This window comes from Andrena cerasifolii, chromosome 1 (assembly GCF_050908995.1).
Source record: "Andrena cerasifolii isolate SP2316 chromosome 1, iyAndCera1_principal, whole genome shotgun sequence".
Taxonomy (NCBI): domain Eukaryota; kingdom Metazoa; phylum Arthropoda; class Insecta; order Hymenoptera; family Andrenidae; genus Andrena; species Andrena cerasifolii.
The window spans coordinates 19,705,853-19,731,150 of record NC_135118.1 but is presented as its reverse complement, the minus strand read 5'-3'; the positions used below and the strand labels follow the sequence as shown (position 1 = coordinate 19,731,150).

At 42.2% G+C, this 25,298-nt stretch overlaps 2 protein-coding genes across 8 annotated transcripts; both read left to right on the top strand.

Annotated features, from left to right (window-relative positions):
* The first annotated feature begins 276 nt into the window (after positions 1-276).
* On the top strand, positions 277-22,741 carry Rhogap15b (RhoGAP_ARAP and RA_ARAPs domain-containing protein RhoGAP15B). Of its 6 annotated transcripts, none has more exons than XR_013085349.1 (16): positions 280-898; positions 1,875-2,079; positions 2,880-3,125; positions 5,366-6,152; positions 8,883-9,702; positions 11,154-11,619; positions 13,045-13,234; positions 13,836-13,968; positions 15,837-16,076; positions 16,391-16,603; positions 19,642-20,063; positions 20,199-20,438; positions 21,449-21,651; positions 21,736-21,777; positions 22,206-22,485; positions 22,573-22,741. XR_013085349.1 is itself a non-coding variant. In XM_076812684.1 (15 exons), the coding sequence occupies exons 3-15, from the start codon at positions 3,040-3,042 to the stop codon at positions 22,342-22,344; spliced, it is 3,981 nt and encodes a 1,326-aa protein (XP_076668799.1). In that variant the 5' UTR covers positions 280-898; positions 1,875-2,079; positions 2,880-3,039; the 3' UTR covers positions 22,345-22,741. The 6 variants fall into 6 exon arrangements, 2 of the variants coding, with proteins under 2 accessions (XP_076668825.1, XP_076668799.1); XR_013085350.1 differs by lacking the exon at positions 280-898 and adding an exon at positions 1,078-1,117; XR_013085351.1 differs by lacking the exon at positions 2,880-3,125.
* A 195-nt stretch (positions 22,742-22,936) lies between these two features.
* Positions 22,937-25,241, top strand: LOC143369260 (pyrimidodiazepine synthase). Of its 2 annotated transcripts, none has more exons than XM_076812985.1 (6): positions 22,937-23,288; positions 23,557-23,714; positions 23,800-23,964; positions 24,039-24,171; positions 24,241-24,356; positions 25,053-25,241. In XM_076812985.1, exons 1-6 carry the CDS (start codon positions 23,264-23,266, stop codon positions 25,173-25,175), a joined length of 720 nt encoding a protein of 239 aa, XP_076669100.1. In that variant the 5' UTR covers positions 22,937-23,263; the 3' UTR covers positions 25,176-25,241. The 2 variants fall into 2 exon arrangements, with proteins under 2 accessions (XP_076669100.1, XP_076669108.1); XM_076812993.1 differs by lacking the exon at positions 22,937-23,288 and adding an exon at positions 23,439-23,459.
* Positions 25,242-25,298: the final 57 nt, after the last annotated feature.

Genomic DNA, 25,298 nt, shown 5'->3' with positions numbered 1-25,298 from the left:
AGAGGAGAAGAAACGAGGGAAAGGAACATACAACAAAAAAAAACACAAAGATTAAGAAGAATACAAAACTTAAATCTCATTATGCTCAAACTATTTCCTTAATCATACTTTTCTATATATTATTAATGCTCCAATAGTTCGGCAAATAATTCAGTGTGCACTCTGAAAGCATGCACGTGCATGCAACGCCCGAGTTGCCACCACCTCTGCAGAGCCCACGAGGTGGAGCAGTGGGGGCAAAGAAGAGAGGACAGTTCAGGACAAGGCAGTGCCTAGGGTAGGGACGCATCGCGCGGCAGTATCGCGTGTCTCGCGTAGGCTTAAAGAACTACGCGCCCATTGCGTTTGCGCGAACTGTGCTATTGAAACAAAACCGTGCCAGCCTCTCTCTCCCTTTATCTTATCGCACGCAGTTCGTTCGCTGTGGAATACTACTTGAAAACCGTCGTTTCTATAACCTCCAGCGGCAGAAAACGGCCTCTCTCCCGCATACAGAGGTGAACACCACGGAGATGTCAAAGAATGCGAAGAGAAAGGAGAGAAGCTCGATCGTGAACCGTGGATTCCGTGAGTGTGCGTTGCCACGTTGTGCGTGAGTGCCCTCCCTCCTCGGTCCGTGTGCCAGTGTGCCTCTAAACTATTTCGTGGCGGTGTGCGTCGCACCCGTGGATACGGCAGTGTACCTTTTCCAAAGGTGAGAAAGAGAGGCGAGACCGTGGAAGCGAGATGATGACAGTGGCGACGTCCATCGGCCAGGTGGGTCTCTGACCCCACCGGACAATAAAGAGGCCCCGAGTTTAAATAGCGTCGTGCACGGGATTATTCTGCGTGGCTTCGCGGGAGAAAAAGGCACCTCGCCGTGATTCCTCCCGGAGGCTCGTTTCGAAAACGCTCCAAGGTAAGTGCCCGCTATTCTCTCGCTTGGTGTTACTACCCCGGTGCATCCATGGATCAACAAGTAGTCGCGGCGCTCGTTTGAAAACTGGTTACATCTGGCGCAACTGGGGTCACGTAAACAGCGTGGCAGAGGTTGCTGAACGTTGATTATAGCATCGCTGATCGCTGGCCATAGATTATTCGCGATCGTACAGCTTTATCGTATGGGACCTGTAAACCAGTAAGTGGCAAATGGAATTTTTTTGTCAGCTTGGGTATCGACGCGTGGGTGTTCCCGAAGGGAAAGAAGATGGTGCGTCGCTGCCTTCTCTCAATGTCACGAACTATAAACAGACGCGTTACGCGAGCAACGAAACTGTGCGCGTATTAAAGGCGGGGGCCTGTTGACGTTTTGGCAAATATTTGCCTGAAGCGAACGGTTGCCAAGTGTGTCAGCCGGTTAATGGGAGTAATTGGAGCGCCTTTATATTATTGACTGCTCGCGTCGACCACATTTCTGCCCGCGTTGCCCGAGCCGCAACAAAGGATACCACCGTTCTATCGATTATCTCGTTCACGGTGCATCATCGTCGCGGCATTTAATGGAAGAAGAAAAAAAACCAGTATCGCGTTATGCTCGCGTAGCGCCATCTTTACCTCTCTCGTTTAAATATCGCTGTCTTATGAGAACCGTGATCCATCGAATTCTTCGATAGCGAGACTAATCATGTAGTTTCTCGCCTGACTCAACTCCAGTAATCCGATGACATAGATAGAACGGCAGCGGGAATTTCTGTACGCGAAAGTGGAACGCTGGGCAAAAGTAAATGAATTAACTTCTTCTGAAGCTTGAATGTAGTTATTCGGTAGAGCGTAGATTGTAGAGTATTCATCCGAAGCCCAGCTCTAATTTTAGAGCAAAAGTCCTTGCTTCTTAACGTCGCGGAAGGAAGTTAGAGCCGATTAGAGGATAACGAGAGAATACTTATCATTTGCAGCGGGGCTATCAGTTAATTTTAGAAACTCTGATGGATCTGCTGGCGCGACTTAACCATGATTCACGTTCCGTTCTCGACTGAGAGCGTGGAGGGAACAACGAACGGCTTCGCCATTGTTCGACAATGAGGAACATGGGAAACTGGGTCCAGCCTAGTTAGAGTCGGAACCGAAGAACCATGGAAACGTGGACGTCGTGATCGCTCGGTTAGTGTGGAACCGGAAACTCGATACATCGGGTGTCGGATATCCGCGCGATGGTGATTCGGCCGCCGTCGAACAGTTGTCACTGTGAATTTCAAGATTTTCAGTGTTCCAAGAGTCGGGCCTGTGGCCATTGGTCGCGTGGTTCGTAACGATGATTCAAACGCGGCGAAGTCTCTGACGTTAATTAGTCATTTTTCTCGGGAAGCGTGAATTTCGAATTACTCGCATTTACACGTACTTATAGGGAAATCCAACGATTAACGTTTTATTCAGTACACTTGATCGCCATTGGATTATTAACTAACAGTCGAAGGAACTAAATTTGTCACCAGTTGTCCTACATCTAAAACCATTGTATTACCAATCGTAAGCTCGTACATGCGGTTTCCTAACCTAAATTTTTGGCGCTAATTGTGCGTGTGTACACGTTCGGCATTGGACTGTAGCTATACGGTGTTAAACAAAGTTCTTAATAGGGAGTTGTTTGAAAGGATTTCTGACCTTAAGGATGCTAATAAGTCAAATTGAGGGGACGCTTACTGCCTCAGCGTCACCCACGGAATACTGAATAGGATATTGGCGCGTAATTACTATTCAAATCGTTTCTCCTAAATGATGCACCTCGATCTCCATATTTGTCACATTGAGTGAAATGATCTGGCCATTTTTTTTTTCGCCCGTTCATGAATCTTTTCTATACGTGTACATAGTTCTCAGCAAGATTTATTACAAATGCCGAACTATAAACTCAGTTATTCAATTTGCATGAAAATCGATTGTAGATAAATTGTGTTGTTTAGGAAGCGGTGCGTACCGAAATGACAAACGGGGCCGATCGAAATTATAAAGCTCGATTTATTCCAACCGCATATTACCTAATCACGTGACTCGGATGCGGTGATTCAACCGTGCAGAGGTACTTCGCGCTGAGCTGTCTTTATTACCTAAGTAACTATCGTAATGTACGGAGCGAATGTTAACAATTCTTCGAGTTCGACGGTTCACCGAGATACCCAACATGAGGAATCGTCTTCGTCTCTAGCAACGTATGATCAAACGATATACAGTCACTCTTATTTCTATGCGTACACTTAACATCTTACATTGGAGCTTAAATAACCTTTGTTAAATGCCGCTGGAACGTTCAACCCTTCTTCTTGCATCAGTCTCGTTAATAACACACGCAAATATATTATTAACTCACATGGACCGTTTTCTGTGCTCTTCTCCTCTGGAGATTCTTCTCGGATGCGTGGAAAGAATATTCATTAACATGTTTCCAAACTGATATGCAAATAGATGCCAGCACGCTGCACGTGTACGTTGCAACAGCAGAAATGAGATCCATTTGCTCAATAAGTTTAGCGTACTTTCACCCGCTTCGCGGCAGCGCCGCAATCCCGCTCACGCTTTTCGTCGATCCGAAATTATGCATCGCGACCGAATTCTTAATCGACCACTGTCGGTTTCAATCCAGATTTGTTAAGTTAGCGGATTGTTAATGAAATTGAAAGTGCATAGCTGCTTAGACTTGTGCATGGAGCGTGAAGCGTATTTTCCAGTTCTTCTGGACTATTCCGGCATTACACGTGATTTATTTAACAGCAAGAGTACCCGCAGGTTTGCAATTCGTAACGACGGAATACCATTGAAAGTATAGTAACGTTCAATTCGAGCCAGCCGTTATTGATTAAGCACGAGTGGCTGTTAAGAGTAAAGAGCAGCGAATTAATAAATTACCAAATTAAAACACTTCGCCGCCTCTCTGCCCTTCCTTATTCCGTCTGGCTCGCGTTACGTCTCGTGTTACAGTGAACGCGATAGTATCAGGTCATTCTGTGCTCCAGGCTGCGGACGATACGGGAACAATTGATGACCACGCAATTGTACCGCGAAATGTCCGACTCAGTTCTGAAAAAGACTTCGTTCTACGTTTTTCAAATTGCTTCAATTATTCTTCCCATATTGTGGAGTATTCACTGTGTTGGTGAATGAGAATACTGACGATAAATTCTCATCTTCTTTTCGAGCTGTTTACATAGGAAAGTTAGACATTTTTTTAACTTGAAGCTGGGGATCTACCTGGAAGCTAAGCTAAGCTATGCTATGTCTGACTGTAGTATAAAATATAAAAAATATAGCACAGCTTAGTTTAGGTTTTGGGGGAAACGGTTCCATAAGGATATATTGGAGCTAATTTTTTAAAACAGCACAGCTCAGTTTAGCTCAGCATAGCTCAGTATAGCTCAGCATAGCTCAGCATAGCTCAGCTTAGCTCAGCATAGATCAGCATGGCTCAGCTTAGCTCAGCATGGCTCAGCATAGCTCGGCTTACCATAACATAGCATAGCAAAGCATAATATAGCTTCGCTTAGCATAGCTCAGTTTAGTATAGCATAGCATAGCTCAGTTTAGTATAGCATAGCTTAGCTCAGCTTACCACAGCATAGCTTAGCTTAGCTTACCACAGCATAGCATAGCTCAGCATAGCTCAGCATAGCTCAGCGTAGCTCAGCACAGCGCAGCTTAGCTCAGCATAGATCAGCATGGCTCAGCTTAGCTCAGCATGGCTCAGCTTAGCTCAGCATGGCTCAGCTTAGCTCAGCATGGCTCAGCTTAGCTCAGCATGGCTCAGCTTAGCTCAGCATGGCTCAGCTTAGCTCAGCATGGCTCAGCTTAGCTCAGCATGGCTCGGCTTACCATAGCATAGCATAACTCAGCGTAGCTCAGCATAGATCAGCAAAGCTCAGCTCGGCTCAGCATGGCTCAGCTTAGCTCAGCATGGCTCAGCATAACTCGGCTTAGCTCAGCATGGCTCGGCTTAGCTCAGCATAGCTTAGCTTAGCTCAGCATAGTTCAGCATAGCTCAGCATAGCCCAGCATAGCTCAGCTTAGCTTAGCATAGCATAGCTTAGCTTACCATAGCATAGCATAGTATAGCTTAGCTTAACTTAGCTTAGCTTAGCTTAGCTTAGCTTAGCTTAGCTTAGCTTAGCATAGCATAGCTTTTAGGTGGATTCCCCTTAAGTCTTAAGCTTCAGCCTTAAAATCAGAACGAGTACTGCAAAAGATTCCCTTATCAAATCTCCACCAATCTACTTAGACCCAAAGATCCCCATTGCTACTAGGCCAAGCACATTCGACTACCTCTTTAACCTTGCTACTCATAAAATATTCAGATTCGCCCATCAAACAAATTGCCACACACAGTATAGATGTAGATACACTAGAAGATCAGCAATGACTCTGTTCGACACATATTTGAGCGAGCGAAAACATTGTTAAGGGGACCAAAGCATGCGGCGCGTCTGCTGCGCACCTGGATCATTCGGTTAAAGGAGACCATCGAGATGGAGAAGTTCCCTTTCGAGATGGAGGTGAAGCCGATCCCGAAGCCGAGATCGATGGTCCCGGAGCGGCCCGTGCCAGCGCCGAGAAGGCTACCACCGACACTTCCGGCTACCGGGCACAGCAGCCAAAGCGACTCAAGCCAGTCGGAGAAGAGCGACGACACTCGCTCGATACCGGACTCGCGGTCCGGCGCGAACAACGAGTTCTTCCGGAACCTGAGCACCAGCTCCCGCCAGCTGAAGGACGGGATATCGGAGAAGGTGACGATGAAGGGCCGCGCTGTGATCTCGAGCACGAGGAACGCCAGCATCCGCCTGGAGAAGTCGGTGAAGAATCTGCTGACCAGGCGGCTGACGTCGCTGAACCAGGACGAGCTTATGCGCGACAACACCGGCGGCGGCAAGAAGTTCAAGGATCCCGCGGAGGATGAGAGGTGCGTGTCGATGCCCGCCGACGACATATTCAGCAGCATCTCGTTCTACAGCCCGCTGAACAGCAATCTGAGGAGCGTGAGGAACGAGGAGGACTTGTCCGGGACCAGGCACAGCCCGCCGCCCCCGGTCTATCCGCCACCCCCGCTTCCTGACGAGTCTATCTACGACGAGCTGCAGTCCGTCACGTCAGGCAGCAGCCGATACGACACGATCAGCTCCACCGTCTCCGACAAAGTCGAGAGGGACTTCCCCGAGTCCTTCAATCTCCTCACTTTCGCGCTCAATCAGGTAATGAGCTATAATGGCGCAGGAATGGATGTCTTGGGCCGTCATGCGGACTGTATAGAGCTGGACACTATTTTTTGCCGATCGGTCAAGCGATTAATTAAACGTAATTAGCGTAGGTATCATCTGATACATACCTAGGTGGCATTGTTTTAAATTAGCAATTATTAGTTAGAAGAAGATTGATTGTGTCAAATTTAAGGGGTTAGACCGCCTTGGGTAGGTCAAGAAATACCGCATCTTTGGGAATTTATTTATAAGTGGCAAAAACAATTTTCTCGATTAAAATTGTTTAATAAGGACAGAGACATCTTTGGGAATTTATTTCTAAGTGACAAAAACAATTTTCTCGATTAAAATTGTTCAATAAAGATAGGGATATTTTTGAATAATATATAAAATGTTATTTTTTCAAGTTTTCTTTAAAAATAAACATGGCAGTCGCAAGTACCTATACCATGGCTTGTACGGTTGGAGGGTGTGCGTTATTTATAATGAACAGATTTCCGAAACAAAATTTTAACAGTAGAATATTAAATAAAAGTAAGTTCTCTATCGGCTGACGATCAAATTTTTCGATTGGTTGAAAAATCACTTTGAAGCAAAAAGCTCCGTTTTGTGTGTAAGAAAAATGGACCTTAATTTACGCATAAGTCATGTAAAAATTAAAATATTGGAAAAATTGATCGTCGGCCGATAGACAACTTAGTTTTATTTAATATTCAATTGTTAAATATATTTTTTAGAAACCTGCTCATCAGAAATTACGTTCTCTCGACTGCCGCATTTGTCTTTAAAGAAAACTTGAAAAAATGTATAAATTATTCTAAGATGTCTCTGTCTTTATCGAAAAATTTTATTCGAAAAAAGTATTTTTGTCACTTAGAAATATAAATTCCCAAAGATGCGGTATTTCTTGATCTGGCCAAGGCGGTAAACAAGTGACTATTTAAAGCGACAAACTTTATCATAAAAAAAAAGTGTCGCAATAAATTAACACTCCTTATAAGTTTTCTAAAATTGTATGTAAATCTCCCGAATTCAAATTTGTTTCTCCGTCTTATTTACTTCTTACATAATTTTTAAGAAGATTGCACGTTCCTTTTCTTGGGCATTTATTTTTCAATTAATACATACATACCACATGTTCGACGAAAAATAGTGTCGAGTAGTATATGCAGGGGCCTGAGTCACGATAGTTTTATTGACTTGAAGAATTCCCCTGTTTTCAGTACAAGAAAATGCCGGAGGAATACTTGAAATTAATTGTTTCATTTATCTGATAGCTGTTAATGTTTTAAGGACGCGTTGAATTATTTTGAGCACATGATGGAATTTTATTGCACCCCTGATACAGAGGTAAGTTCGGTGACCTAGAATTCTATGAGCTTGATACGACCTTCAACTGGAATATTTACGGCAAAGAAATGCAGAGTGGAAACGCTCAACGATCACGGCGCGTCGTAGGAGAAAGTTCGCGGGTAGGATTTCGTAAGGCTGTACACTTCCGGAGTGAGTGTTGATAGTCATCTGAAGGTCGTAGTATTGTAGGTCACTGAACTCGGTCATGCAATGTGCTTCATGAAACAGAATCTATTTATTCTGTGACATTTTTTTGTAATTTAAACAATTAAAGAGTTCTTTGAGTACATCTATAAATATCGATGGTAAAAAAAAGTTTAAAATGGACACCGTGATAAAGCTACTATACTTCGATAAGAAGGAACCATATTCCACAGTCAAATATCAGACAGAATAGCTTACTCTAACGTAATATGTACCTGGAATCTAGTATTAAAATCATTTAGACGCATGTGGGACATATGTCGACCTTAAGGGGTCATTCTACTTTGATCGGCTGAAAAATGAAGCTGTTTTTAAAGATTTTTTCCTGAATAAATACGACATATAATGAAATAAATCTTTTTGGAATTTATTAAGCTACTCTTGTATTATACAAAAAAAATTAAACAGATTGTTTGTAATTTGTTTCATATGTTTTTTTATAGCGTCAATGTAACACCTACAAAAAGGAGGCATATTCGTGGCGTCAGTGACTTCCCGGCTCAGGTTCATCTGAAATAAAAAATTCGAAAAGATTCTTAATCTGTATGAGTGTGGTTATCGCCCGTAGTTCAATTAACAATTTATGCTGAGGTATAACAAAATGGCACCGGTTTGAAAGAAAACGTTCCCGAAAGGAGTGTTTCCTCGAATGTTCCCCGAGAAAAATCTCGGTTATTTTTCTACAAAAATTGTTAATTGAGCTACGGGCGATAGCGACGCTCATACAAATTAAGAATCTTTTCAAATTTTTTGTTTCAGATAAGCCTGCGTCGGGAAATCACCTACGCCACGAATATTCCTCTTTTTTGTAGGTGTTACATTGGCGCTATAAAAAAACATATGAAACAAATTTAAAAAAATCTTTTAAAATTTTTTTGTGCAATATAAGAGTAGCTTAATAAATCCCCAAAAGATTTATTTCATTATACGCCGTATTTATTGAGAAACAAATCTTTAAAAATAGCTTCATTTTTCAGCCGATCAAAGTAGAATGACCCCTTAAACTTTCTTTTGACCACCACTCCAAATGCACAGCGGTAACACAGGAAAGCCCCAAGATCCATCCAATCTTTCCTGTCTTACAAGCGACCTGAATTCGACAAAGCACCCTATACAACAGGTGCCTCATCCCATATTATCAATGAACCTCCTGTTACTTCTTATCAGGCCAGCGACTCCGACCAGAGCTTGAACCTATCAGACGTTAACCTGTCCCTACCGTACGACAAGACCGACAGCAGGAGGCTGTCCAGGTCCGATTCCTGGACCTTTTACGACACAGCGCCGCCGAGCAAATCGGACGGAGCCGACGAGTTGGACAGGATATCGAGCGCCGAGGAGGACGCGCTGGACAGAGACGTGTCCCTCCTGGACAGGACGTCGTCGGCCTCGAACGACAGCCATGCTTCCGTGCAGAACTCCCTCTACGAGAACCTGTCCCCGGTGCTGGCCCTGTCGGAGGAGAAACAGGTGGCGCCCAGCGCCACGGAGGCCAGGCAGCAGAACAGCAGGTCGGTGCTGGTCGAATTCGACCCGTTCGCGAGGACCCTCGACGAGAACGTGTACAGCAACTTCGAGAACAACGACCTGATGCTGCTGGAGGCGATGCTGGCCACGAGCGACTCGCCCAGCAGCTCCGGTAGCATCCTCGATTTCCAGGAAGCCGCCGATAATGACGAAGAGCAGGACGAGGTGGGCGAGAAGGATATGTTGCATCCGCAAATATCCGCGGTGCCGCCGGAACCGCCGAAACGATTCGATTCCCTTCCGCAGAGCGAGTACGACGAGGTCGCCGAGACCTCCTCGCTGCCTGATAAGGCATTGATAACGAAGAACCCGGCCCTGCTGCCCAAGCTGGCGCACTTGGTCACGCGGAAGCAACCTGCCGTGCCCCCGCGGAAGCCGGCTGTGAAACTTCGCTCGAATGACGCCCCGTCAGCCGCTCCTAACGCCGCGACCGCGGCGACCAACGACGCCGCTTCACCAGGTAAACATCGGCTTTCGGATCTAGCCAGTTTGCATGCGGTCTATGGGAACGGGTGGATGATTGAATTTGTTGAGTATTTGTGGACTCTAGATATTTATTGTCGCGCATTGTCGCGAGGAACACGCGACGATCTGCTATACTCGAATTTGAGATTCGAATATCAGAGAAGTCGAATTTGAGATTCGAATATCAGAGAATTCGAATTTGAGATTCGAATATCAGAGAATTCGAATATCAGAGAATTCGAATTTGAGATTCGAATATCAGAGAATTAGAATATCAGAGAATTCGAATTTGAGATTCGAATATCAAAGAATTTGAATTTGAGATTCGAATATCAGAGAATTCGAATTTGAGATTCGAATACCAGAAAATTCGAAATTTGAGATTCGAATACCAGAGAATTCGAATATCAGAGAATTCGAATTTGAGATTCGAATACCAGAGAATTCGAATATCAGAGAATTCGAATTTGAGATTCGAATATCAGAGAATTAGAATATCAGAGAATTCGAATTTGAGATTCGAATATCAGAGAATTTGAATTTGAGATTCGAATATCAGAGAATTCGAATTTGAGATTCGAATACCAGAGAATTCGAATTTGAGATTCGAATATCAGAGAATTGGAATTTGAGATTCGAATATCAGAGAATTCGAATTTGAGATTCGAATATCAGAGAATTCGAATTTGAGATTCGAATACCAGAGAATTCGAATTTGAGATTCGAATACCAGAGAATTCGAATTTGAGATTCGAATACCAGAGAATTCGAATTTGAGATTCGAATACCAGAGAATTCGAATTTGAGATTCGAATACCAGAGAATTCGAATTTGAGATTCGAATACCAGAGAATTCGAATTTGAGATTCGAATACCAGAGAATTCGAATTTGAGATTCGAATACCAGGGAATTCGAATTTAAGATTCGAATACCAGGGAATTCGAATTTGAGATTCGAATATTCGAAGAATCAGGAGTATTCGAATCTTCGAAGAATCAGGAGTATTCGAATCTTCGAAGAATCAGGAGTATTCGAATATTCGAAGAATCAGGAGTATTCGAATATTCGGATTGATCGAATATCGGATAGTACCGAATAGGAATCTGGCCATGAAATATTTTTTCACACTCTATCGTGAAATTCTTTTCATATTGGCCATTACAATTATATGTTTCTCAAGCGATAAATTTGAAATTTTATTAACCTTTACAAAACAACTCTAAACAAAGTTATATACTAAAATATAATTAATACTACCGATTATTCCAATATTTACAGCTCTAGCTGTAAACGATCGCCTATCTAAATTTCTTTCCGAAATGATGCACGTTATCTTTACTTCATCGTTGATTTTGCCTTTATTTGGTCATCCTGCTACTTGACAGTCAACCCTCCGATGGCGAATGGATTGTATTAAATACCTCCACTTTGTGTAACCATTCCAGCCATGACAACGGTAATCACTTCGACGGCGAGCAACGCCGAAGAAAGCTCGACGAGCACTCCCAGTGGGAAGGCCGTGGAGGAGCACAGACGTCGCGGCGTGATGCAGAAACTAAAGAAGCTGAAGTACGACTCCGCGGCCCACAGCATCAGACCAAACATGATCAGCTTCGTGAAGAGTGGCAGTAAATTGCTGTCGAGGAGCCGCGACCACGGGACAGGTGTGCCCAGCGTTAAGTCGACGAATCTGGAGAGGCCGAAGGTGAATAGCCCGCATCATCCTGCGACGCACAGGGGAGTCGTCTACAGGACAGGCTTCGGCATCGAAAGAGCGAAGGACCTTGTTCAGAGAGCAGCGGTGCTGTCCGGCAAGAAGCTCCAGTTTTACACCGACAAGGGCATGTCCACGCTGAAGGAGGAAATTAATCTGGACACAGTGTACAGCATTCATCTGCTACAGGATGTGAAGTGAGTATACTCATTCACATGGCTGAAGAACGCGCATTCAGCAGACCCTCCGGTCAAACCGCTTAAAAAATAGGCCATCTTTATGAATTTTTTGCGAGAAGAGGTTATAACATATCCTAAAAAATACTTTTGGCATTTATTGATACACTCGTTAGGGCGCAAAAAACATTTTTTGTTTTATGTTCTCGGTCTTGGTGCATTTTCTAGGTAGCGCTTAGTGCAGGTGCTGCAAAAAAGAGATGTCAAAACGGTAACCACGAAAATTACTTACAGGATAGTCCAAAATGAAAAATTCAAACAACTTCTTAAAGTTTCTTTTAACGTCTATCGCAGCACCCCTTGTTGGGGTAAAAATGTAGATAAACAAAAAAAAATGCAGAGGAACAAAAAACCCGTGTTTCAAACAATTATTTTATAGGGTGCTGCGATAGCGAGTCCAATTACGAATCAAATGCCTCAAGGTTTTTGTGAATCGGTTCATTAGTTCTTCGGAAATCATGGTTACCGTTTCTAATTTATTATATTATTAAATAAATTATATATTAAAAAATTATATATATTATATTATTACCGTTTCTAATATATTATTTTATTATAAACTTAAATATATTTCTACGAAAAAATTACCAAATGTTCTTTAAATGTTGCTCTTTTAAGCGCAAAAAGTTCTGTAAAAATATACTGTTCCGCTTCTTCAAAAAAAATTCACAAATATTCGCCTCTTTTCGACCGCCTGACTAGGCATAACCCCTTAAGGGTATTACTTAGACTGACGTTTGTGTCGAAAGTGAAGCATTTCTTTTTCATTCAATTACAAGGAAAATAAATTGCAGCTGAGGCTTGTTCTTTGACACACAGTTTATTAACTTTAAAAGAACACGTTTGTTTAGTCAAAAATATGCATTATATATAACGCTATGAGATCATTAAAGAGGTTTTTCTAAAAAAGTTTCTTTTGTAAGAAAAACACTATAGATTTTTCAGACAAATTCCCGAATGCCACGTTCCTTTTGGCCAGCCTACTAGGCACGACTCCATAAATAACGAAGTTAAACACTGTTTACCTTTAAAGTGAAGCTCGAAGGACTACAGAATATAATTGAAAGCGAAAAATAAATCTGCGAATCCTCTGTTTTAACGATTGCGTACATAAATAGAATTAAATGCAAGATCGACGAATTATCTATCTCAATCCACTTCGGAGTGTAGGGTAGTTCTTGCATTGTCTGGTGAGTATTATGTTGAAGCAGGAATGTAGTACGAGAAGCTTAAATAAGTATTCTTCATCGAGGGCGTAATACTTTTAAGGAATAGTTTTCTGTGTAAAAACAGCAAGAATCGCGGTGAGATTAAATAAGGAGAGGAAACGTAATTTGCATACAATGAAGATAGCAGGGGATAACGGAGGCAATTTAAAATGTTCAGGGTAGTCGATGGCGAAACAGTACATTGCATAGCAATTAGCACCGAAGAAAGACCGAGTGTGCACGTCTTCTACGCGAAGGGTGTCACTGAACGAAGGGTTTGGGCTCAGAGGATATTGGAGGCCGTCACCCCAGTCTTTCCCAAGAAGTATATCGCTGAGCTGACGAGGGCAGGTTGGGCCTACTTGAAGGTACACCACATTCCTAACACTACGCAAATACATATGCCCTATCTCTTCTAAAAAAACAACCCTAATTATTTAAATTCGCAAGCTTGCGAGTACCTATCCTAGCAATTGAAGGTACGTTCATCTTTTACTGTTGGTTCAGGATACTTTGCAACTGTAGAATATTAACCCTTCGCGATCCCACTGGGGTGTCGCACCCCGGGATACGTCTTTGCCAATACTTCTGTAAATTTTTATAAACCTTAATACTAAAATTTATAAATTTGGTGAATTTTAACAAAAAAAAATCGCTTTTATCCACAACTACTTTTTTTAAATAAAAAGTTTCAACATATCAAAATTTACATTTCTAGAGAAATGTTATTAGAGCATAACATGAAAGTTAAAAGATTCAAAAATACGAGAATGGCAAACCAAAAGTGACCTATTTGTGATTGTAAGAAGGTGTGACCACGGAGGGTTAAAATCAATATTCTTTGGCAACGTAGCGCGCACCACTTGCACTGTATTGTACGCGTAATGCGTTAGGTATCAGTAAGCATGGTTTAGTATGAACGAAAATATTACATGGTATCGATTAACCTTTCACTAACGCGTGTTCCAGGAAGGCGTAACAGGCACGTGGTTTCCTGCTTGGGTCCTCCTGCACCAAAGGACTCTGATTTACACGAAATCTCTGGACCCCCTCATGGCCATCACATTTGGAGAGCTTGACCTTCGAAAGGCGCGTTGCATCGGTATGTTTCCCTCGTTACGAAGGAATCGCAATTTTTATTTAGTCGCCACTGCCGTCTAGTTACAATTACCGCAACAATTATTCGCCGTCCACGACACACGTGGCTACAGGATACGACCTTGCCAGATGCCTGTCAGCGGACGGTATTAAGATTTAGAACTAAAATGATCTTTCGACCCGCCGCGCAGAGGCGTCACCGGTTATTTTGCTAATGCAGCCTAAAATAAAACAATCAACCTATTTGCATACCAAAGAGGGCCAGCCAATGAAACGTAACACCCAGGACTCGCCCCACAGTGGTTTCCAGAGAAACTAACGGGAGAGCGATGAATACCGAGACAGTTAATATTCATTTTACGGCGACGAACGTTTAGTGGAATTTGCAATTAAGAGCGTGCGACGTTTATAAAACGTAAACAGAGAGCAATGTGTTGACATTAGTGTTGGTAGTGGTAATCGTTGTACAAATTAGAAAACAATCGAGGATTAGCGATCGATCAAACTATCATTAACCCATTTGCTCGTTCAACTGACGAAGAGACCATAACTTTTTTTTATCCGCGCCGACGATTGTCGAGGTGGACACATTTCGTACGACCTACTTGCGCAATGGAGGAGTCACAAACATGCAGCCGTTGCGACGGACGCGGCGACTGGAATGTATAAACGATCCTCTGGCAGCTACGTTTCTTCCTTTCCGTGTATTCCGATGTTTGTAGAACGCCATACAGTGGTGTCCTCGGGGTAACTGTTCTACGGCCTTAATCAGACAATATCTCCTGCCCACGAATGTAACTGTCTCCCTCTTAATTTTCCCGCGAATCAGTGGTCGGTGCATTGTAGAATGGCTAGATGACTTGATTCCAGCTTTACAGAACGATTCAATAGAAGCACAGACGAAATAGAGATAAAGAGATAAATGTGCTAATAGCTGTGTATCGGTGATCCATTTAAGGGGGTATTCTACTGTGAACGGTCGAAAAATCAAGGTGTTTTTAAAGATTTTTTTGTCATTAAATATAACGTATAATGAAATAAATCTTTTTGGTATTTAGTAAGCTACTCTTATATTATACCAAAACAATTACATACAATATTTTTAATTTGTTTTACTTGTTTTTGTACAAAGCGTACAAATTTATTTGTAAGTGACAAAAACACTTTCATCGATAAAAGTTTTCAATGAGGGTAGAGACATCTTTGAACAATATATACAATTTTTTTTAAAATATCAAAACATTCCGAAAACTTTAAATGCGTTTCTCTCGAAACAACGTTTTCCGAAACGGTGTACGCTGTAATTTGTGCAAAACTCTATGGATTTTTATACAATTTCGCACAGATGTTCTTAAATGTATTCTCTATCATCCGACCGTGAATTTTTTCGATATTTTAATTTTTATCTGACTTATCCGTAAATAAAGTCCATTTTCTTTCACACGAAAATGAGCTTTTTGCTTCAAAGTGTAGCTATTTTGTTATTTTTCAACCAATCGAAAGAATTGACGGCCGAACGATAAGGAATACATTTAAGAGCATCTGTGCGAAATTGTATAAAAATCCATAAAGTTTTACTCAAATTACAGCGTACACCGTTTCGGAAAACGTTGTTTCGAGAAAAACGCATTTAAAGTTTTCGAAATGTTTTGATATTTTAAAAAAAAATTGTATATATTGTTCAAAGATGTCTCTACCCTCATTGAAAACTTTTATCGATAAAAGTGTTTTTGTCACTTAGAAATAAATTCCCAAAGATGCGATATTTCTTCACCCGGCGAAGGTGGTCTAACCCCTTAATTCCCAGATAAAGCCACTCTAATTTCTATATGGATTATAGATTATTTATATGAATTGGATATTCTGTTACAGTTCTACAAGACCAAGAAGGGCCTAACTCTGGTGCTGGTACCATTCCCGTGGTAGTCGTGGACGCGGGTGGCAGCGGTGCGGTGCACGTGGCTGCGCCAGGCACTCACGAGGGATCTGCATGGAGGCATGCGCTTCACCAAGCAGCCACAAACTGTGGCCCGGACTTGGAGCAGCAGCAACTCACGCAGGACAACGTGCCTGTGATCCTCGACAAGTGTATCAATTTTATTTACGTTCACGGTAAGAAATGGCCCACATCGTCGCGAGTAACGTTCAGTTCAAAGATAATTAACCAGAGAAAGAGAAAAGATTTATAATGAAGACCAAATCTCCACTGCCACTAGCTCCGCTTCTTGACTATTCTATTCTGTTGATTTAACTTCAGCTTTAATAATCTAGTCTTGATTTAAAACGCAAATAGAGAGCTGACGACCCAGTCGTACAGTTGGAGTATCAAAACATTCATATGAATGGCGAAATTGTATTTTCATCTCGATGTTAGTGCGCAACGAACGTGCCGCATCTATTTTGTATATCTTAATGTCACCTCGAAGGTATCATGACAGAGGGCATTTATCGCCGGAGCGGATCGAACAGCGCCGTGGTCAATTTGCTGGGCGCCTTCCGCCGTGACGCATGGGCTGCGCAAATAACGAAAGGCGCGTATACGGAGCACGACGTCGCCACGGTTCTCAGGAGGTTTCTCCGTGACTTACCGAACCCATTGTTCCCCGCCACCATTCACGATCATCTTTGTCTTACCTCAGGTAAGGAGCCTGTCCGTGTCCTTGACACGTCGCGGTCGAGCGTGATGCGATTGTAACTCTGTTCAACAGCAGAGAAATTCAGTATCATGGAGCACCGTAGAAGTAACATGTATTATTTAAATATAGATTCGCAGCAGGCAAGTGCGCCGAGGAGTATGTAACTAACGAACTAAGAGAATTAACGTCGTTGGTAACGCTTTGTAATACACGGAGACTATCTTGCAGCGCCTGTTCCACTTGGGAAACCAGTCATTGGTTCGGTAAGAAGCCGATGCGCTTCCCAGGTTGCAGAATTAGTTAGAAAGTTCGTCGACACGGGAAATTCCAACTGTTTGCAGAATGATTTCTTTGTTGGGAAGATAAGAAACGTTGGAATAAGAGAAAGTACTTGAGATTGTAAACACTCTGAATGTTAGGCGAGGTATCCCCAATAGCTCTCGCGTGGGAAACTATCTACAGCCTTTGCTTAAGCCGGAGCCTCGGTATTTGCAAGCTTATTTAGCAGGTTTTATGCACGAGCGTTTATTCGTCCACGCGAGAAACAGCGCGAGCGCCTCGTCCTGTTCGCAAAGAGAGATAAAAGATTTTCTCGAAGTGACGGTACGTGCAAATAAATCGCTGCTTGCCCCCGGCCAGGCATTTGCATACGTAATTATAAGAGGAATGCCGAGCTGGCTCGTGTTTGCACCCACGCGTCCTTTCTCACATTGTGGCCTGTCCCATCAGGAAGCATATCGTTGAATTTCCGCTACCATCACTTACGGATTCAACGAGTTTCAACGCGGCCATCGACGATTATGGATAATTAGAGCGAACTTTCGCGGAGGATAATATAATCCTTATCATTCTGCCATCTTTCGTTCAAACGTTTCTCCCGCTTGTACACCTCGCTATACGTAACTGAAAGAAGATTATTAAAGAAAGCAAAAGGTTCTTCAACAAAACTGAAATGAGCAAAGACACGGAATATTTCATGAATTTACAAATTCCGCTGCTCTGATTGTGAGTGAATTTTTTGCAGGTGTTTGTTGAATTAGAAAAGCTGTTTGTTTTTTAAAAACTTAATATTTAGAAATTACCAATTAACTAATTTCGCAACCCCCAAATTTGCCACTCTGAGGAATTGTCCTGCCGGCCACCCTCCACCCCCTCCCCCCATAGATTGAGCGCTAATTATGATTATTAATGTTTTTCTTTTTTGCTAGTAGCACAGTTTCATCGCGAATAATAATTCGGATATCCTGCTTATCCGTTACGTCGCGTTAGCTCCAAAAGGGGGATTGTGTATTTAGTAGAGTAACGGTCGACCGTTGAACTCGAAGACAGTAAATGGCGCGACCCCTGGCAGTTGATTTTCAGTATCCGTTCGCAGCGAAACGTCGCGTGAGAAACGCACGAAGGTCGTCGATGAATCATGGTTCTTCATTACGAGCCTACGTGCTCCTTCGGCGAAAGCAACGGTGTATGTACGCGAGTACTACGCTCGCGTCTTCGATAAACGCTGCACGCGATCATTATTGCTCGCCAGCGGTGATAACGTGCCAGGGGGGGACGAACGTGGATCTCTCGATTAACAGGACAATCGGTTTTCCCGTTTACCGTGCGACTTACGTATGCCGGCTTCTAATCGGATGAATACCTAAGTAGTTTAACACTCGCCTAGTGGATGCGGGATCGATTTGGACCCGTCCTAAATACCAAACTATCCGCGTTAATTGGTGTTAGTGTAATTCCTTGAAAAAGAGAAGAATTTTTGGATGATAACGAGATGAAACATGTACTATGGAAACTCATTTTGAGGTGGGTGTGAACTGGGGCGGATATTCGGTGTATCAATTTTAGAGGGCGGAAAATTTTGAGGGAGGATGCGGCAAATTTTGGGGAGCGACAAATTTTAGGAAGCGACAAATTTTGGGGAGCGGCAAAATTTAGGGAGCAGCAAATTTTAGGGAGCAAACAATTTTGGGGAACGGAAATGTAAGGGAGTGGAAATTTTTGAGGAGTGGAAAATTTTGGAGAGCGGAAAATTTTGGGGAGCACAAATTTTAGGAAGCGACAAATTTTGGAGAGCGGCAAATTTTGGAGAGCTTAAAATTTAAGGGAGCGACAAATTTTGGGGAGCGGCAAAATTTAGGGAGCAAACAATTTTGAGGAACGGAAATTTGAGGAAGTGGAAAATTTTGTGGAGTGGCAAATTTTGGAGAGCGGAAAATTTTGTGGAGTGGCAAATTTTGGAGAGCGGAAAATTTTGAAGGGCGACAAATTTTGGGGAGCACAAATTTTAGGAAGCGACAAATTTTGGGGAGCGGCAAAATTTAGGGAGCAGCAAATTTTAGGGAGCAAACAATTTTGGGCAACGGAAATGTGAGGGAGTGGAAATTTTTGAGGAGTGGAAAATTTTGGAGAGCGGAAAATTTTGGGGAGCACAAATTTTAGGAAGCGACAAATTTTGGGGAGCTTCAAATTTAAGGGAGCGACAAGTTTTGGAGCATATGAACTTTTGTGGAGTGGCAAATTTGGGGGAGCGAAAAGTTTGGGGCGGCAAATTTTAGAGGGCGACAAATTTTGAGTGAAAGAAATAGGAAACGGTTTAAACACAGAAGCTTGAGATAACTATAAAAACTTCTTTTTCATATAGCGAATTAGCAGTCACTCATACGAGAAGCGACCATATTGAATTAATTTTGAAATTGTCTCGACTCTTTTAAATTAAAATATTTGATATTATTTCACGGAAAGGGCGGCATACGCTTGTTAGCCTAGGGGCGCCAAATCTCCAAATCCGCAAAATGGACCCTGCATCCGACGTGCGGTCAAACTATCTACCGTGTATTCTGCAAATTCTTAATATCTATACCTGCATGTAGAGTTAATTTACTCGAATGAACAAAAATGAGGAGTTAATGACAAATTGGATACTGGACATTCCCGTTGGATTTGAAATTACAAAAGAACGCGTAGAGCATTTAGATTCTAGACTTAATTTCGAAGGACGACAATTCTAATTGCAATCCCCCTCCTCGCACTTTCGTTTTCAGAGAACAATCACGAGAACGAAAGAGTGTTGAGGTACCGGAATTTATTATCCACGTTGAATCCCGTGCCGTCAGCGACGCTTCGAAGGATCCTCGCTCACCTCTATTGCCTAAGTCAGCAGAGCTCTAGGAACTTGATGACCGTGGAAAACTTGTCCGCAATTTGGGGGCCAACGTTGATGCACGCCGGCGAGAACAGCGCCGAGGAATGGAACAGAGCGGAGACCAGGGTGATCGGCGATCTGATCAGGCTTTATCCGAAGCTCTATCAATTGACCGCTGCGGACCTGGCGAAAGAAGCCAAGATCCTGGAGATTATCGAGAAGCATCACGTTTCGAAGAATGGCCCAAGAGGTGCACCCTCCGGTGACCTCAAGATATGGATATACGTGCTCACCAAGGAAGGGGAATGCGTGAACGTGACCGTGAGAATCTCCTTTCGCCTCTATCCTAATTTCGAACGATTAACACATTTTGTGAATTTAAATTTTAAAGAATGATTCGACGCTTGATAGAAAATATGGGATTTAACGAGCAGAGGAATATGATTTCGTTCGTAGATCGGGCCACAAAAGACTGCGTTCGATATTTGCCAGGAGCTGGCTGAGAGAACTAATTTACCACCCCACGAGCTGTGCCTGGAGGAGTACACGTTGTCTGGCGCACTGGAACGGCCGCTGCATCACACCGAGCGTGTCCTCGAGACAGTGGCAAGGTGGGGATACTGGGATCCCGACGATAGGAAGGACAACGTCCTCATTCTTAAAAGGGATCAGCTTTACAAGGATATAGTGCCTCTGGTAATCACGAAGGCAACGAAGCGCAAGATTAAATTGTAGCTCTACCTATGGAAATGAACGTGCAGGGGAGTAGCATAGCTAGGCCGGTTCTGACCCAAATTTCAGTTTTGAGGGAGGGGGAAATCCAATTTCGGATTTGAAAATTTTCGAAATTATCTATCAAACGTCTATCGTGCCACTCTGAACGTGTATTGAGCATCTATCTTTTCAATACACGTTCAGAGTGGTACGATAGACGTTCTGAACATCTATGTGTTCAATACACGTTCAGAGTGGTACGATAGACGTTCAATACACGTTCAAAGTGATACGACAGAAGTTTGATAGATAATTTCGAAAATTTTCAAATCCAAATTTGTATTCCCCCCTCCCTCGAAACTCAAATTTGGGTTAGAACCGGCCTAGGTATACTACTCGGGGGGTTTCTCAAAATCAACAGTTCAAATGAGCGAAAAACCTATCGACTCGTGTCTCAGAAAATGCTTCGCTCGCGAACTTGCGTTTATTACAATTCTTCTGGTTCTTTTCACCAGTTCTGGTAACCGCTCCAGCTTGTATCTGTAGTTTCTGGAACACCCTGTGGATCTGCAAATTTGTTATTCGTTTCACACGAGCGCCGAATGCACGGGAACCGTTGCCGGTTGGAAGGGTTCAGGGTCGTGCAAGTCTGAAACTGTTTTCCATACTGACCTGCTCGACCGTGGATCAGATTGCGTGAGTCAGAAGGGAAAGATAGATGTATGCTTGCCCGCCACACAAACAGGATGCAGTTTAATTGGACTTGATCGTACCCGTTGGTTTTAGTTCACTTTGACGAATGTAAAAGTTGCTTATTCGCAAAGAATGTCGGGTTAGCTATCTCGACGTACGTGGCACATTGTGTTCCCTGAACTACTCGTTAAAATCGTTTAAAGTGGCCGAAAAAGCTGGAGAAATTTACATACCTACACTTTGTTTTTATAGTTCTATTTGTCGCGTTTCACAGTAACGTTAGCAATACTATTTTTCAGGTGAAACCACCGTTGACGCCATCCGGGGAGCTCAAATTCGCCGACAGAAAGGCGAAACACTTCAAGAACTACCTGTTCGAATTTAGTCAAGCGAAGCTTTGCTGTTACAAAGACAAAGTCTGCTCTAATAAATTGTACGAGTGGAAGATAGAAGATATAGTTTGGTACTTGGGCCACGAGCCGAAACGAAACCCACAGACAGGGTGAGCGTGCTATTTAATATTGCTTGAAAAAGCCTCTTTCAAGAAGTGCAGAAAATACGTGTGCTTGTATATTTTTCGTTTCAGGTGGTCCATCACGTTTATAGTAAAAAATAAAAAACCAACGAGGTAACTATTAAGGGAAATATTATCTAAAGAAATTATCTCGATGAGCTGTAATGAAATTTTTCGAGTCAACATCATTTGTCTACGTTAATTAACCCCTTGCCGTACCACTTAGCTCGACAAAATCCGGGTCAAACCGGTAGGGGACGACGCCCGCCGAACGGGCCAAAGTGGTGCGCGAGAACTGTTTAGCGGTTTTCGCCGGTATCTCGACCACAAAAATACCTAGTGCCTAATAAATGGTCCGAACTTGACACCGCGTGTATCACTCGTGATTACATGGTTGGCCGGAACTTAATTCCACGAGCCTGACTCGTTCATGTTTGGTTCGAAATTGTTATCACGAGTCGGACTCGTGAAAGTATGGCAAGGGGTTGAGAAACGTGGCCGAGAGAAGCTACAGAATAATGAGAATAAAAATTATGTTTCAGGTGTAAAGAAAGTCCCTATTTCGGTTACACGTTGGCAGGGGCATTAATAGACGAACAATACAAATGGTTAGCAGCTATGATCTTTGGGGAGTATCAATTAAATCTCCGGCCCTCGGCAGTCAATCTCATGGATCCATAAAAGATTAACTTATTTTTAAAGATCAGTAGCAATTAATTATTTTTGTATCATATGTTAAATAAGTTTGTCTTCATCCAATGCCCATGCTTGCCTTCATACGAACGTGACTTCACTATGCCCCCATAGTAATCTACATAAATGGTACGTACATTGCAATAACCGAACGATATCATTAACGAACTTTACGGCAGAAACAAGTCCGAACTGAAACCTGTTCAATTATTCCAGAGCTTCGAATGATCTGACCAGGTTGTCAATGAAAAATGAAATTTGACATGTTGTACATTATTAAATGAAGATTTATACAATGATTCTTGTATGTACGTATTGTACTTTACAAATGTTCATCGTAATGTAATTTGTCGCCCTTTATTTTTAAATAAATACGCAGAACGAATTTTTATTTGTCCGAGACTTGGTTGCGATGGCGTTTTCTTTTTTTTAGTAACATAATTAATGGTAATCTCCCATTACCCGCAAGTATTATATAATAAAAATATGTTGCGTATAACTAATTCAAAAATTCGATTCGATCAATCGACTTTCGGTCATGCGCAGGATCGACCTAGTTTCTTTGAAAAAATAGAAGAAAAAAAAGAGAAACAACGCGGAACTGTCAGTCTGCGCCGTCTTCGCTAACGATGAACGTGTAAATAATGATTGTTAGTGGCCCGGTCGCTTGAAAAATAGAGTGAAAGTCGAGGCATCGCAGCAGTCTATATCTTCCGGAAATAATTACATTACCATCTGCGCGGTGAAAGACGGCTGACCACACGTCATTACTTGGAGAAAATTAATCGCGTACCATTCACTATCGGAGTTAATCATTGCATTAGCACTTCGAGCATAACTATTTCTCCATTTCTTCGAAATATATCGTTTATTTAATTCTTTCCTGCCGCCCCTAAGAAATACAAATATGGGCAGCGAGCATCTCGGGGCTGGTGAGTACATTATATCGTTCTTTTCTTAAAAGTTGCACGATCGTCTCATTACGAAATCTTGACACACGCTCTTAATTAATCGAGTCAGTACCTTGCTCAACCATCACGGGGGAGTCCCCAAATTTTCACCCGCATTTCTCAATTTACTGCGCAATTAAAGGTTTATCGCGGGTAATTATTTAAAAGCTAGGATAATTCTTAAGTAACTGGCGATTCATTGTGGCTCCTTAAACTGTCCTTATCTCACTTCCGTGTAATTGTATTGCAGGCTCTGAACAACCAGCGAAAGTGAAGGGACAGGTACGTCTGTACAGTATGAAATACTGTCCCTTTGCGCACAGAATTCGATTAATACTTGCTTACAAAAAGATTCCTCATGACATCGTTAACATCAACTTGAAAAATAAGCCGGAATGGTACTACGAGGTATACACGTGTACTTTGGATTTTATGATCTACATGTAGAACACAGTAGCGATGCGTAAAATACTCACTGCAAGTTACACTTCAGATTAACCCAGAAGGTAAAGTGCCAGCGTTAGTCGACGCTGATGGTGAGGTAGTTACGGATTCGATAGCGATAGCAAATTATATCGAGGAGAAGTATCCCGAGCCTCGGTTGTATCATGAAGAGACAAAAGCTCGCGACTTGGAGCTGCTGGATCATTATTCCAAGGTAATAGAAGCTGGTGTGTAGAAACATATACAGACAGAAGTATAAATGATTATCCGATTGTCTGTTGTGTCTAGATCGTTAGTATTTTCTCAGGCTGCGTACATGGTAACGACAAAAGGCCTCTACACGAAGTTGTAGCGGAAATATCGAGTTTGCTAGTGGAATTTGAAGAAGAACTCAAAGAGCGTGGGACTGAGTTCTTTGGAGGTTCGTGAAGTAGTTTCTTAGAAGCAGTAAATGTTATCGGCACTGTTATTTTTGCACCTTTTACTGCAGGAGCTGAAGTTGGTATGTTGGATATATTGATGTGGCCCTGGGTCGAAAGGCGCAGGGCTCTGGTTCTAATTTATAAGGAACCTACGAACTTTAGCAACGAAAAGTTCCCGCACTCGGTAAGCACAACATTCGGTGCAAACTATTTTGCACGTCAAAATACAGTGGCGGACGAACGAAAGTTTACAACTTTTAAAATCGCATAACTTTTTTAGAATTGCTCCAAACGACATGAGTTTTTTTTGAGACGCTAGAAGGCTTAGTTTGCTAAGTGACGTGTTTCGTCGTTTTGAAAAAAAAAATAGTAAAGGTTGTTTTTTAAACTTTTTTTTGAGCCTGTAATGAAAATTGAAAAAAAAACCGTTTGTGGATTGAAGTAAGTTGTATACATGCCTAAAATTTCATTAAAATCGGTTAACGTTGCTCTGAGCTATAAACGCTTAAAGATCGCAGAATAATATCGAGAATCGCTGATTTCGGGAATTTCCGTGATTCGCAACCTTATTCTGCGATCTTTAAGCGTTTATAGCTCAGACCAACGTTAACCGATTTTAATGAAATTTTAGGCATGTATACAACTTACTTCAATCTACAAACGTTTTTTTTTAATTTTCATTACAGGCTCAAAAAAAAAGTTTAAAAAACAACCATTACTGTTTTTGTTGCTATTCCGACCAATTGCATTTTTTTTTTTCAAACCGACGAAACTCATGTCGTTTGGACCAATTCTAAAAAAAGTTATGCGATTTTAAAAGTTGTAAACTTTCTTTCGTCCGCCACTGTATGTACTGTTCGCTAACGTCAATTTATTTCAGTTGAAATGGGTCCAAGCGATGAAAGCGCAGCCATTCGTGCAAGAGAATCTGTGCTCGCACGAAAAGTTCGCACAACTGATCATAGACTTGAAGGCTGGAAACGTTGACTACGACAAACTTTAACTATCTTAATAGGAATAGAAAATTACTTCCGTAATACGCAATAATAAAACACTTTAATTTTTATATATCATGCACAGATATGTGCATATATTGGTACTTAATTTATATATTTAAAGTAATACA